Source organism: Hemicordylus capensis, chromosome 2 (genome assembly GCF_027244095.1).
Source record: "Hemicordylus capensis ecotype Gifberg chromosome 2, rHemCap1.1.pri, whole genome shotgun sequence".
Lineage (NCBI taxonomy): Eukaryota > Metazoa > Chordata > Lepidosauria > Squamata > Cordylidae > Hemicordylus > Hemicordylus capensis.
Genome location: NC_069658.1, coordinates 222,830,963 through 222,843,700, shown reverse-complemented (window position 1 = coordinate 222,843,700; position 12,738 = coordinate 222,830,963). Strand labels below are relative to the sequence as shown.

The 12,738-nt window shown below is 47.5% G+C and overlaps 1 protein-coding gene across 1 annotated transcript; it reads right to left on the bottom strand.

Moving 5' to 3' along the window:
- Window positions 1–520: 520 nt before the first annotated feature.
- Window positions 521–6,081, bottom strand: LOC128348041 (potassium voltage-gated channel subfamily V member 2-like). The gene is made up of 2 exons (XM_053303536.1): window positions 4,828–6,081; window positions 521–1,097 (listed from the first exon to the last, which is right to left on the bottom strand). The coding sequence occupies exons 1-2, from the start codon at window positions 6,079–6,081 to the stop codon at window positions 543–545; spliced, it is 1,809 nt and encodes a 602-aa protein (XP_053159511.1). The 3' UTR covers window positions 521–542.
- Window positions 6,082–12,738: the final 6,657 nt, after the last annotated feature.

Genomic DNA, 12,738 nt, shown 5'->3' with positions numbered 1-12,738 from the left:
ATACTGTAGGTACATGGTAGAGGGTACACATAAGGCTCTGTTTTCAGGTTAAAAATGAGATGCCAAGCAGCAGGCTAGGAGAGATCTCCCTTTGCTTGAGATCATGGAGAGCTGCTGCCAGTCAGCAGGCAGCACTGGCCTGGGTGAACCAAGGGTCTGACTCAGCAGAAAGCAGCTTCCTATGCTCATGGAAAGCATAGGCAGATAAAACTCTACAGCTGTCCCCTTTTTTTAGCCATAGTTAAATGGGAGAAGTTATGCTTGCGTGCAAAGAATCCTGATTCAACCACCAGCATATCCTCTGCAAAGCATCTCGAGCAGCAAAGCTGGGAAAACCTCTGCCTAGTGTTCTAGAACAGGGATTCTCAACGTTGGATCCCCAGATGTTATTGGACTTCAACTCCCATAATCCCCAACCAAAGGCCACTGGGGCTGGGGATTGTGGGAGTTGAAGTCCAAAAACATCTGGGGACCCAGCGCTGAGAACCCCTGTTCTAGAAAGTCTCTGAAGGACAAAGCTTTACATCTGGAGTACAGATGTGCTACTGGCCTGACTGTCTGGCTTGAGAGAATGGCCGTGGCGATGGCTGAGGGGTGGGATGGCCAGACTGCGGTGCAAGAAAGGTGGTGGGGTGCCCCAGGTGGCTGTGGTGAGCTTGCGGGTGGGAGCCGAGGTGGTCTGAATGGTGGCCATGAGAACAGGGCAAGAGGGGAGTGGCGTGTCCCGGCTGGTGGGTAATGGGTTGTCTTGGATGGCCAGACTGTAGTGCCTGTGGTGTAGAGAGTTGACCAGTGGAATGACCTGCCACTGGATTTGAGGCTTGCTGGCTGGGGACGATGTAATCAGCACAGCAGCACTCAGTGAACTTCCTGACAGCCCTTTCCTTGAGATTAAGCTTCCGGGAGAGCTTGAGCGACATGGTGGTCTCGTTCTCATGCGACTTGAGCTTGGCGTAGTAGTCAGAGAACTTGTTGTAGAGGATGGAGATGGGCATCCCATTCAGGATGATGCCGAAGGAGATGCAGCCAAAGGCCACCATCCTGCCCAGTAGTGTGTCCGGCACCGTGTCGCCATAGCCCACAGTGGAGAGGCTGACCTGAGAGGGGAAACAGATAGGGAGAAGTTGAGAAGGTCCCAGGTTCACTCCCCAGCAGCACTTCCAGGTAGGGCTGGGAAAGCCTCCTGCCTAAAACCTTGGAGAGTTGCTGCCAGTCATTGTAGACAGTACTGAGCTAGATGGACCAAGGGCCTGATTCAGTAGAAAGCAGCTTCCCAAGTTCCTGTTTTCTCCAGTGCTTGTTACTGGCATCTCCCTTTTGTTTCTTTTTAAGAAAGTGAAAGCTTTGGGGATGCGGAACTATCTTCAGATCCTTTTATGGCCCCAGTTTGGGAATCACCCCTGCTAACTGGGATAAGAGGCACCCATTCAAGTGGTGGCTCTCTTCTATTTGGCAGGAGGGGAGAGCAACTGGTCCTGTTCATCCCAGCCCAGCATCCAAACCCTTCAGTGGTTGTTACTGGTGTCTCTCTGGTGTTTCTTTTTAGAAATACCAGGGCCTCTATGAGACAGGGAACCTTTTTTTTATTTCTTTTGCTATGCAAACCACTTTGAGAACTTTTTGTTGAAACGCTTCTACAGATGCCGGGGTGGTCCCTTAGTGGACAGCTTGCTGCCAGTTCCTTTGAACAGAACCCCATGCTTCTCTTAGGGTCGTAGGAGAAGAGCCAAGGAAAAGTCAAAAAGCCATCACTTTCAAGTCCCCCTTGTGGAGAAGGCTCATAATGAAATGGCTTACATGCAGGAAGTCCCAGGTTCAAATCCCCCTGCAGCCAAGAAGATCTCAGAGAAGAAGCCTGGGCAAGCCCTGTCTCTGCTTAAGACTGCTTGGAGAGATGTCACTAGTCAGAGTAGAGAATTTTGAGCTAGATGGTCTGATTGTCTAATTTGGCGTAAGGCAGCTTCATTAACATTCAGATTTTGGGGGTGGGGTGGGGAGGGCTCATCACTTGTGGAAGATCACCTGCTCTGCATGCAGAAAGGCCCAGGTTCGGTCCCTGGCATTCCCAGGCGTGGAAGAAACGCTGCCTTCACACTGTGGTTTGATTATCCAAGCTTTTACTGATACACAGACCGTTTCAGCTGAAAATGGGTCAGAGAGAGCCAATGCAGGTTACTAACCTGACCAGGTTCCCAAAGACCCCTTGCTGGACCTTGCAAGGTACAGAACATAGTCTTATTTTGTCAAAAGAGGAAATTGCACAATTGTTTCAAGTTATTTAAACATTTTGATCTGCTAGATGGACATTTGCATGCATGTATTAAAGCAAGGAAGTTACAATGACAAACCATGTTTATCCTGCATGATCAGATTATGATCATGATCAGATTGCTTTAGACAGGGAGAGGATTCTTACGATCGCAAAAAGCGGACTAAGGGAGACTAGCCTGCTTTTTGGCAGTCATGTGCTGCCACGGGAGCCACGTGGATCCCGGCAGCTAACCTGCCTAATTCCCCCTCCCCTTAGCTGAAGTTAACGAAGCGAGCACTCTGTTAACCTCTTCTTCCTGATTGTGTGTTGCCGCGGTGTGGCTCCGTGCTGCAGCAACACATGAGGAGACCTCGGTGGGAGGCTGAAACCAGCCTCTCGGCCCTGGCGGTCTCTCCAGGATGCCCTGCACACTCACGGGGGGCATCCTGGAACTTCCAGGGGCCACACAGCCCCTGATCCCTGAAGCCCCCGCTGGCTCCATGATGGAGCCAGCAGTCGTGTGGGTGGCTGATGCGGCCGCTCAGGGCTCTGCAGATGATCGTCTGCAGGGAGAGCAGGCTAAGCCCACTCTCCCTGCAAACCCGCTAAAGGCAAGTTTCACGGATCGTGAGCCTCGCCTCAGGGTCTTGCAGGTCTTGCAAAGCATAGCTGCCATCATTGTCTGCTAAAGCATTATTCAAATCTCCATGGACCTTTCCCCGAAATCTATTTTAAGCCAAACCCCAAGCTTAGCTATTTTCTGCCTGCCTGCCTGCTCAGCTGGTATCTTGTTCTCTTGCAAAGCGTTTCTGCTCATATAGTTCTAGCATCAAGCTAACAAAATGGCTTCGGTTTGGTCAAGCGAGCAAAGCAATTCCCACACAGGTAAAGGCTTCAGGTATCATTAGCTTGGAAAAGTCTGATTGGGATCTTGGAGAGCTGCTGACAGTCAAAGTTGCAATATGGAGCTGGATGCAGGGATCATTGCTCAACAGAAGGACACATGCTTTGCGTGCAGAACATATTAATTAATTAATAATTATTATTATTACATTTATATCCCGCTCTTCCTCCAAGGAGCCCAGAGCGGTGTACTACATACTTGAGTTTCTCTTTCACAACAACCTTGTGAAGTAGGTTAGGCTGAGAGAGAAGTGACTGGCCCAGAGTCACCCAGCTAGTCTCATGGCTGAATGGGGATTTGAACTTGGGTCTCCCTGGTCCTAGTCCAGCACTCTAACCACTACACCATGCTGTGATGCAATCACTGGCAGTTTCATCAGTTGAAAGGATATTGGGTAGGGGGGCTGGGAAAGATCCCTGGAGTGCTGCTGCCAGCCAGATAAGGCAATATTGGGCTAGATGGAGCAATGGTCTGCTTGTTTCTGTCTAAAAGTCGCTTCTCATGATCCAAAGCAATAATGTATAGTCCTGCTTTCCTACAGAGGACCAAAAGCTCAGTGACTGAGCACCTGCTTTGCGTGCAAAAGGTCCCAGGTTCAATTACTGGCATCTTCAGTTGAAAAAAAGAGTTTGGTATCTCTCTCTGCTTAAGGCCCTAGAGAGCAACTGCCAGTTAGACCATAGCAATATCAGATTGTATTGTTATATTACGGCCTTATTAAAAAAAAAAAAAAAAGGAAAGAACAGTAAATTGTTTCTCCCGTGCAATTCATCTGGACTGGTTCCAAGTACCGTTTCCACCATCAATCTCCCAGTTGTATACGGGAGAAGGAGGGGACAGAAAGTTTACTCACAACCACTCTCACCTGATTTCATCTGTTCATATTGCTTCTCTGAGATCTCTCTTGCTCTTTCTGATTTTCCTAGCAGTTAGAGTGAAACTTGGCCTACACACTGTAACATAAAGGTCTGCGCCTCTCAATATAAACACAAAGTATATCAGGGAAATGGTCCCACAGCTTTAGCACAGATGTTGATGATGTTTCCCTTGGATCTTTGCCAGCAGAACAAGAGAGAACACCAGCTATTAGCTAGTGCAAGGGTCCCCAGCCTTGGGTCCCCAGATGATGTCATTTGAGGATTGTGGCTGGGGATTATCGAAGTTGTAGTCCAAAAACAGCTGGGGACCCAAGGTTGAGAACCACTGGTGTAGAGAATGTGAGATGTAGGCCAGGAGACTTGGGTTCAAATTCCACTGGAGCTCTGGGCAATTGCTTCAAATAAATTGCCTTCTGTCCCAATGAGTTAGCCTTACAGTGTTACATAGATGGTCTACACTGACTGGCAGCAGCTCTCCAAGGTTTCAGACAGGAGTCTTTTGCAGCTTTACCTGGAGGTGGTGCCAGGGACTGGACTTGGAACCTTTGCATGCAAAGCAGATGCTGTTCCACTTAGCTACAGCCCGGATCCAGTCCGTCCACAGGGCAGAACTAGGCAGTCACTACGGCCCCACTCCTGGGGTGATTTGTTTTCCCCATCACCTGCTCCTTTTTAAACTGCAAGTGTCAGGGACCGAACCTGGGACATTCACTTGCAAAGCAGGTCCTCAACCCCAATGGACCACTGGTCTGATCCAGTGCATGTAGAAAAGGGGAGAGGGCTTGATCACTCACCGCTGCCCACCACCAGGCATCAGGGATGCTGGTGAAGTTGGTGCCTGGCACGTCATGCTCCACCGAGTGCATCAGTGCAGAGAAAGTAAAGACACCCATGGCGATGAAGAGTAAGAGGCAGCAAACCTGCTGATAGCATTGCCGGATCGTGAAGCCAAAGGCCCTAAGCCCTGTGGAATGGCGGGCCAACTTCAGGATGCGGAAAATGCGCATCAGCTTGATGAGCTTGAGGACTTTGCCCAGCTTGCCCACACTGCGCATCTTGTGCAGCTCTTCATGGTACTCGCCGTCCGTCTCGCCCAGGTTCTCAAAGAGGATCTGGATGTAGAAGGGCAGGATGGCCACCAGGTCAATGGCGCTGAAGGCCGCCCGCAGGAACTGCTGGAAGGTGGAGGTGGAGATGAGGCGCATCAAGTACTCTAGGGTAAAGAAGATGGCACAGATGGTCTCCAGCTGCTGCATGCACTTCTTGCTGGACTTGTGCTGCATCTCCTCCACTGTGCTGAGTGTCATCCCCACGATGGAGATGAGGACGAAGAAGCTGGACATGATTGCTATGATCTTGGCTGGGATGGAGGAGTACGGGTTCTCGATCAGGTTCCAGATGGCCTTCCGGAGCTCCCCCAGGAATTTCCCTTCGAAATGCTCCTCCCGCTCCACCGGCTCCAGCTCGGCCTCCAGCTCCCGCTGGACCTTCAGGTACTCAGCCATCTCGTCCTGCTTTTCCTCAAAGAGGATGCGGCAGCAGCGCTGGGCGTATTTCATGTGGATGCCCCAGTAGTCGATCTCCTCCACAAAGTTGGATGGGCACATCTCCTCCATGATCCACATCACGCCGCTGCGGTAGAAGTGAAAGACATAGTGGAAGATGAGTGGGTCCCGGTCGAAGAAGTATTCATTCTTCAGCACGGAGTAGTCATCACACAGTGCCAGCTTCTCCATGGGGTCCGTGCAGATGGCCAGCTTCCCAATCCGAGTGACGGGATACTTGGCGGCCACTTTGTAGGCGATCTGGAAGCACTTGCCTCCCACGTTGAGGTTCAGGAAGAAGCGGCTGTGCCGGGATGGGGCATGGTTTCTGTCCTGGCTCCCATCGGCCACGTTGTGCATAGAACCCCATTGCTTCACCAAATTTTCCTGTGCAAAGGGGATGTAAACATCCTCCTCCTCAGGGGTCCGGCAGCACCTGCGGTGGTTGTCTCCAATTTTCAGGTTGGCTGACAGACTTGCACGCCTCTTCAGTGTTCGCCTCATGGTGGCTAATTCTGCTTTCTTCAAATCGGATAGCGGGTTGGGGGAGTCACAGGCCCATTAGTTCCATTATGGCTGTACACATCAAGGATGCTCCCGGAAGCTTTCCAGAGGCTACCAAATGTGCAAGATCTATGCTCCTCCTGTAGCAAATCACCTGCCGAGCTCCTCAAAGCTGACAGCTGCTCCGACAGAGGCACTGGACATACGCCTGGAAGTTGACTTTGCTCGAGCTTCTTAAAACGTTAATAAGATTATGGGGTTAACCTTTCAAGTTAAGAAGCTATTTCTGGAAAGAGAAGGGTCTGCTTTGTCTATATTGTTCCGACACCCACCCATCTCCCACCTTGGACTCCATCACTTACCCCAGAAATGCAGGGAGGGAGGGAACAATATATTTTGCACGGCAAGAGAGTCTAGAGCTCACACCCATGAGAGCTTCTGTCTCATAGCCTTTAAGAGGCCCTGGGTCTCTTATTTTAAGTTTGCTTGCGGATAAAGAGAATGAGATACAAAGTGGATGAAATGATGCCATTTGATGGGCCAATCCAGGTTGGTGGCCATGTATGACAACTTTTGGGTTTCACAGAGCTCTGCTTGAAGAGTTTAGTGGAACTCAAACACTTGCAATCTTCTACACCAACCTGGTTGAGACCACTAAATTAAGATCCTATTTTAACTCACTTTGTACAGTGTTGAAAAGACTTTCAAAGATCAGACATATCAGTGGAAGATATATTTGTCAATGGTGGCAGTTAGCAATAATAAGTAAACAGAACCTCCAAGTCAGGGGCAGTATGCTACTGAATTCCAGTTGTAAAAGAACAAGCAGTAGGGGAGGGCTGCCATCATTTGTGGACTGTATGGGGGCATCTAGGCTGGCCCCTCTAGGCTGGAAACAGATTGTTGAACTGGCTGATCCTTCACCTCCTCCAGCTGGGCTCTTCTTATATTCTTATTAAAAGAGGATTAGACAAGTTTATGGAGGATAAGGAGGACCCTGCTAAGTGAGCAAAGAGGCACCTTTTAAAGTGGTGATTCTTTTATATATTTATTTTTATTTAGTATATTAAGCAATGGGAGCAGAATTGGCCCTGTCCAACCCCAGCGCAGCATCTTTCTAGTGGCTGTTGCTGGTGTCCACCTTATGTTGCTTTTTAAATTGTGAGCCCTTTGGGGACAGGGATCCATATTATTTATTATTTATTTATTTTCCTATGTAAACTGTTTTGGGAACTTTGGTGGAAAAGCAGTGTATAATTTTTGTAGTAGTAGTAGAAGAAATAGAAGTAGAAGTAGTAGTAAGTCTAGGAATTCTTATTTTCCATGTTTGCTAAATAGAACCTCCATCTGCAGAGGCAGTATATCTCAGAGTGGGAGTTGATGGGGGAGCAGCTGCAGTCAAAGACTCTAGCCTTCATGTCTCATTTGCAGGTTTCTCAGAGGCATCTGACAGCAAGGAGAACCAATGGAAGCTAATGATGAGTAGGGCATGGATCCACTTTCTCTAGAACAGAGGTTCCTAGTCAAAGGCCATTGTGGCAGGGGATGATGGGAGCTGTAGTCCAGCATCAGAGGCCCATGGATGGGAACCCTTACTTTAGCATAAACACTGAGACTGTGCCTTTCCCTGACTCTTATCCTCCCCATGGGGCATTTGGTTCCTCTGTATCAGTGTCCCTTGTAACAGGGATTCTGAGATGTTCTTCACTACAACTCTCATAATCCCATTGCAGCTGAGGATAATGGAAGTTGTAGTCAACATCCGGGAATCTCTGTTACAGGGAATACTGCAATTTGCTGTGCTAACGTGTTAAAGATGTTAAAGCTAAAAGTGCTAAAATGTTTAAAAGCGTTAAAATGAGAGTTCTGCTCTTGGCTAAGCAATAGCTCCCTGCCCTTTGGTTATAACATAATAATTAAAAAAGCTCAGCAGTTCTTGGTCACTCAATGTGCAACCAAGAGGCTTGCAGAGCCGTAAAGATAGGCAGGGGCATTGGACCTTTGGATTTGGGGTTGGGAAAGTTACTGCCAGAATCCATTTTCCCAAAGGTGAACCACAAACTGAAACCTCAATCTGCAAAACGCAAAAGGCAAACAAACATATAGAAAGAAATATGTACTGTAACTGCAAACACAAACAGTGGTCAATAAGTACTTATACAAATGCAATTATCAAATACTAGCACATGAAGCACATCATTGACTGGGCAAAGTCATTTTGTGTAGATTACACTGATAGTGAAGGTCAGGGAATTAAATATATGTAATAACAATTTTTATTAATTTGCTTGCAAAAGGCAAGTAAAAGTACAATTTGAAATTAATAGGATTTCAACTTAAAACATTACTCATTTTATTGAATTAATACCACATTTCGGAAATTTGAATCATAGTAAATTTGAATCTGAGAAAGTTCTGCTTCTCTTGGGCATAATTTTTGACATCAGCATAGCCCCTTGCTAACTGAACAAGAGGCACCTTTTAAAAGGGGTGGTTCTCTTTATCTAGCAGGGGGAGAGCAACTGGCCCTATCCATCCCCAGCACAGCATCCCTACAGTGGCTGTTGCCAGTGTGTGTCTTGTTTCTTTTTTAGACTGTGAGACTTTTGGGGAACCATGTTATTTATTAATTATATCTATGTAAACCATTCTGGGAACTTTTGTTGAAAAGTGGTATATAAATATTCGTCGTATTAGTATGATTGATCTGATTATTGAGAAAAATCTGTTGAGAACAAAATTTGATGGAAGGAAGGAAGGAGAGAGAGAGAGATTTAAATCAACTAATTTAAGTGGCAGGATTGTTTATGCAAAATGTGGTATCTGTAGGTAATCGGGAAGTTCGACTTGATTTTACACAAGCAAATCCACAGAAAAACTCTTCAAAATATATAATAGATAACCTCCTCTTTTGTATTAGAATTCATTTCTCAGCAGGAGGAACAGGAGACTGCTGGCAGGACTGAGAAAGAGAAACAGGAGAGGCTTGGAAGAGGTGAGGCTTTCCTGGAAGGCTTTGGCTGAACTCTTGAGTCCTGGTGCTCTGATCTATGCCAAAGCACATGGAAATGAAACAATTGCTTATCATGCTTCCCCTTCCTCTCTCTCACCATTGTGTTTGTTTCTAGGTTGCAAAAGTCCCTGCTAGACAGTACCATGTACATATGTTGTTATATAAATAACAAAGGACGCCATCCAAGACCTATTCCTTGCTGCAGCTGAGGAGATAGTACCATCAATGGGGAGGAATGGAGGTGGAGGTGGTGGCGGCGTGCAAAGGAAAAGTCCAAACCAGAGGTAAAGACTCTCGCCCAGAGAGCCTGAACCAGCTGCCCGCGCCCCTCAGACCCTGCCTACACATTTTGTAGGCTAGATCAGAGGAGAGTTCCTCTCCGAGTTCCCTACAAGCAGTGAGAGCCAAGTTCTTTTGATCTTGGGGGTCTGGTCAATAAGGACCAGAGACCAGGGGTGGGCTGTACCCCCCTTCCCCCAAGCAAACAAATGCCTTTGTTAAGAAAGAAAAATTGTGCTTAATCATGGGGGGTTGGGGGGGAGAGAGAGAGAGAGAGAGAGAAACACGAACAAATGAACAAACACCATTTCCTCTGATGAGAAGGGAGCTTGCTTCGGCCCCTCCTCCCTGCTGCTGCAGCCTCCTCTCTCTCTCATAACGGGCCAGAATAGGCGCCAGTCAAGCTATCCTGACTTCTGATTGTTTGGGGGCCCCTCTAAGCATTGGACACCCCTGAAGGAAAAAATACACAGGCTGATTCCCACAGCCTGTGTACTGTTTTTCACCATTTCCCCCTGCAAAAGGAGGAAAACAGTCACTGAAGTGATCGTCCGCCTCCAGCACCTTCCTAATATAGGTGCCTGCTTGCTTTAGCTGAGCAGCTGGGATGACCTTTGTGCTTTGGGTTACCCTACTGGGAGCATACCAGTATGAGTATACACTCATCCCTCCCAGGAACATCCCCTGCCAGGATGAGGCAGCATAGCAGGACTTGGTGTGGGGGCATGCCTTTATACAGTCAGGTATTGGTGCATCTAGCTCAGTATTTTTTATTCTGACTGGTAGGAGCTTCTCCAGGGCTTCAGGCAGGAGTCTTTCCCAGACAGGGACTGAACCTGGGGCCCGCTGCATGCAAAGCAGATGCTCTACCACTGACCAACAACCCCAGCGGTGGCTTGCATGGGTCTCCCATCCAGGCATGGACCACACCATGACCTGTTTAGCTGCAGCAAGTTGGCTGTATCATGTGTCCTGAGATCATGCTTTGTGACCCAGAGTTCTGATTCACAGCTCATTCTCTTAGCCACCATACCAGCTCTGTAGATATCTTCCCAATCCAATGATAGTGAATATTTCTACCCAGCATTCCTCCTTTAGGCCACCTAATGGCACTTCATATGTTCAGCTTAGGGAATGTGCCATAAGGACTTGCTTTGCAAGGAGAAGCTCCCAGTTTCAATCCTGGCATCTCCTGGTAGGGCTGGGAAAGACCCCTTTCCCCCAGGAACTCTTGACGAGCTGCTGCCAGTTAGTGTAGACAATGCCGAGTAGATAGATCAAGAGTCTGATTCAATATGAGGCAGCTTCATGCACACAGATCTAGGCACAGTGGAGCAAAGAAGAGGGAACCTGTCCCATTTGTGGCAGTTATAGAATCCTGAATCTGGAGGGTGTCCTCTGAGGCAATCTAGTCCAGCCCCCTGGTTGGTACAGGAAATCTAGAACTAGAGCGTTCTTAATAGATGGTCGTTCAGACTGTGCCAGAGGACCTCCAGTGAGGGAGAGCCGACCACTCCACTAGGTCATTGGTTCCATTGTCAAACTAATAAGCTTATTCTAATGTTCAACTGGAATCTGCCCTCCTGTAAATTAAGTCTGCTAGATACCTAATGGCGCAGCGGGGGAAATGACTTGACTAGCAAGCATGAGGTTGCCGGGGTTCAAATCCCTACTGGTATGTTTCCCAGACTATGGGAAACACCTGTATCAGGCAGCAGCGATATAGGAAGAAGCTGAAAGGCATCATCTCATACTGCACAGGAGAAGGCAATGGTAAACCCCACCTGTATTCTACCAAAGACAACCTCAGGGCTCTGTGGTTGCCAGGAGTCGAAATTGACTTGATGGCACACTTTACCTTTATTCCTTCTTAGCAAGTGCATTTGTTTGCTCCCTTCTTGCCTTTACTGGCTGTTCTTGTCCAGTGGGCTTTTCTTTGCACCCCACCCCTCAGCCACAACTCCAGCTACCCCTTTTCCATCCTCTTGCCCAGTAAGGTTTTTCTTTTTCTTGTACACCCCCCTGTAGATACCCCTTTTCTCTTCTCTTGCCTAGTGGAGTTTTCTTTTTTCTCTCTCTCTCCTTCCATTCCACCCCTCTCCCCTTCTTTTTCCTGGATGGTTGAATTTCTGTGTGGGGATTTTGCTGAGAGCTTGCTAAAAGAAAACACTCAGACTGAGGCTTGTCAGACTGCCCACCTGCAAGGAGTTAGCTGCACAGGTCAGCTTGCTGTGGAAAGAGGTTTGCACTGGTGCTGAATGGGCTGCTTTATGTTTCCAGAAAGGGGTGTGGGAAGCTCCCAAGGGATTAATAACTAGGATGTACTAAAACAAATTACAAGAATGCCTCCTCCAAGTCCACTGGAAATACTGGGAGCCATGAATACCATGTGACAATAGTATACAATGGTATAATACCTGTTATTAGACAATGGTATAATACCTGTTCGGCCTGGCCTTCCAGGGTTTCAGAATTGTTTTAAAGGATTTTTAATTTATCAGGTTTTTATAAGGTTTTGAATTGTTTTTTTTAGCTGTTTTATTGTATTTTAAACTGTTCATTCCTGATCATTGATTGATTTTAACTATTTTATGATATTTGTGAACCTCCCTGAGCTGTTCTGTAAGGACGGTCTAAAAATTGAATAAAATAAATAAATATGACTAGTATCTCTCCTCTCCTGCCCTCTGCCGCTGCCCCCCCCCCCCCCGGTTTCTAAGCACTTATAGAGCTCTAGAAAAATGTGTTGTCTCCTTGATGGTTTAGATGGTAGGTGGGGTGGAGATAAGATGATGCTCACTCCTTATAGATTTCTAAAAATGGTATTATTATTACATTTATATCCTGCTCTTCCTCCAAGGAGCCCAGAGCAGTGTACTACATACTTGAGTTTCTCTTTCACAACAACCCTGTGAAGTCGGCTAGGCTGAGAGAGAAGTGACTGGCCCAGAGTCACCAAGCTAGTATCATGGCTGAATGGGGATTTGAACCCGGGTCTCCCCGGTCCTAGTCCAGCACTCTAACCACTACACCACTTCTGGTAGCGAAGTGGCCCATCTGAAAAGCACCCTCCTGTAATTCAAGCTCTGGTCCCCTCCCCCACCTACCGCATTCCAGTACAACATTCTTAAATACAGAAACTGAACTTTGTCTCACAGAACCAAATGGAAACGGAAGCGGAAAGAAAATTGCCTCCCCGCAGAGCATGCTACAGATGCGCCCCTCCCTGTTCATCTAACAGAAAAATGAAGTGCTGCCACTCGGTGGCGATGGGGTGAGAATACAGTCAGTCCATCTCAGTGTATGCAGGGCAACACAGCTTCTTCCCAATAGGGCCTTTTTTGTGTTGCTGACTTTTTAAAAGC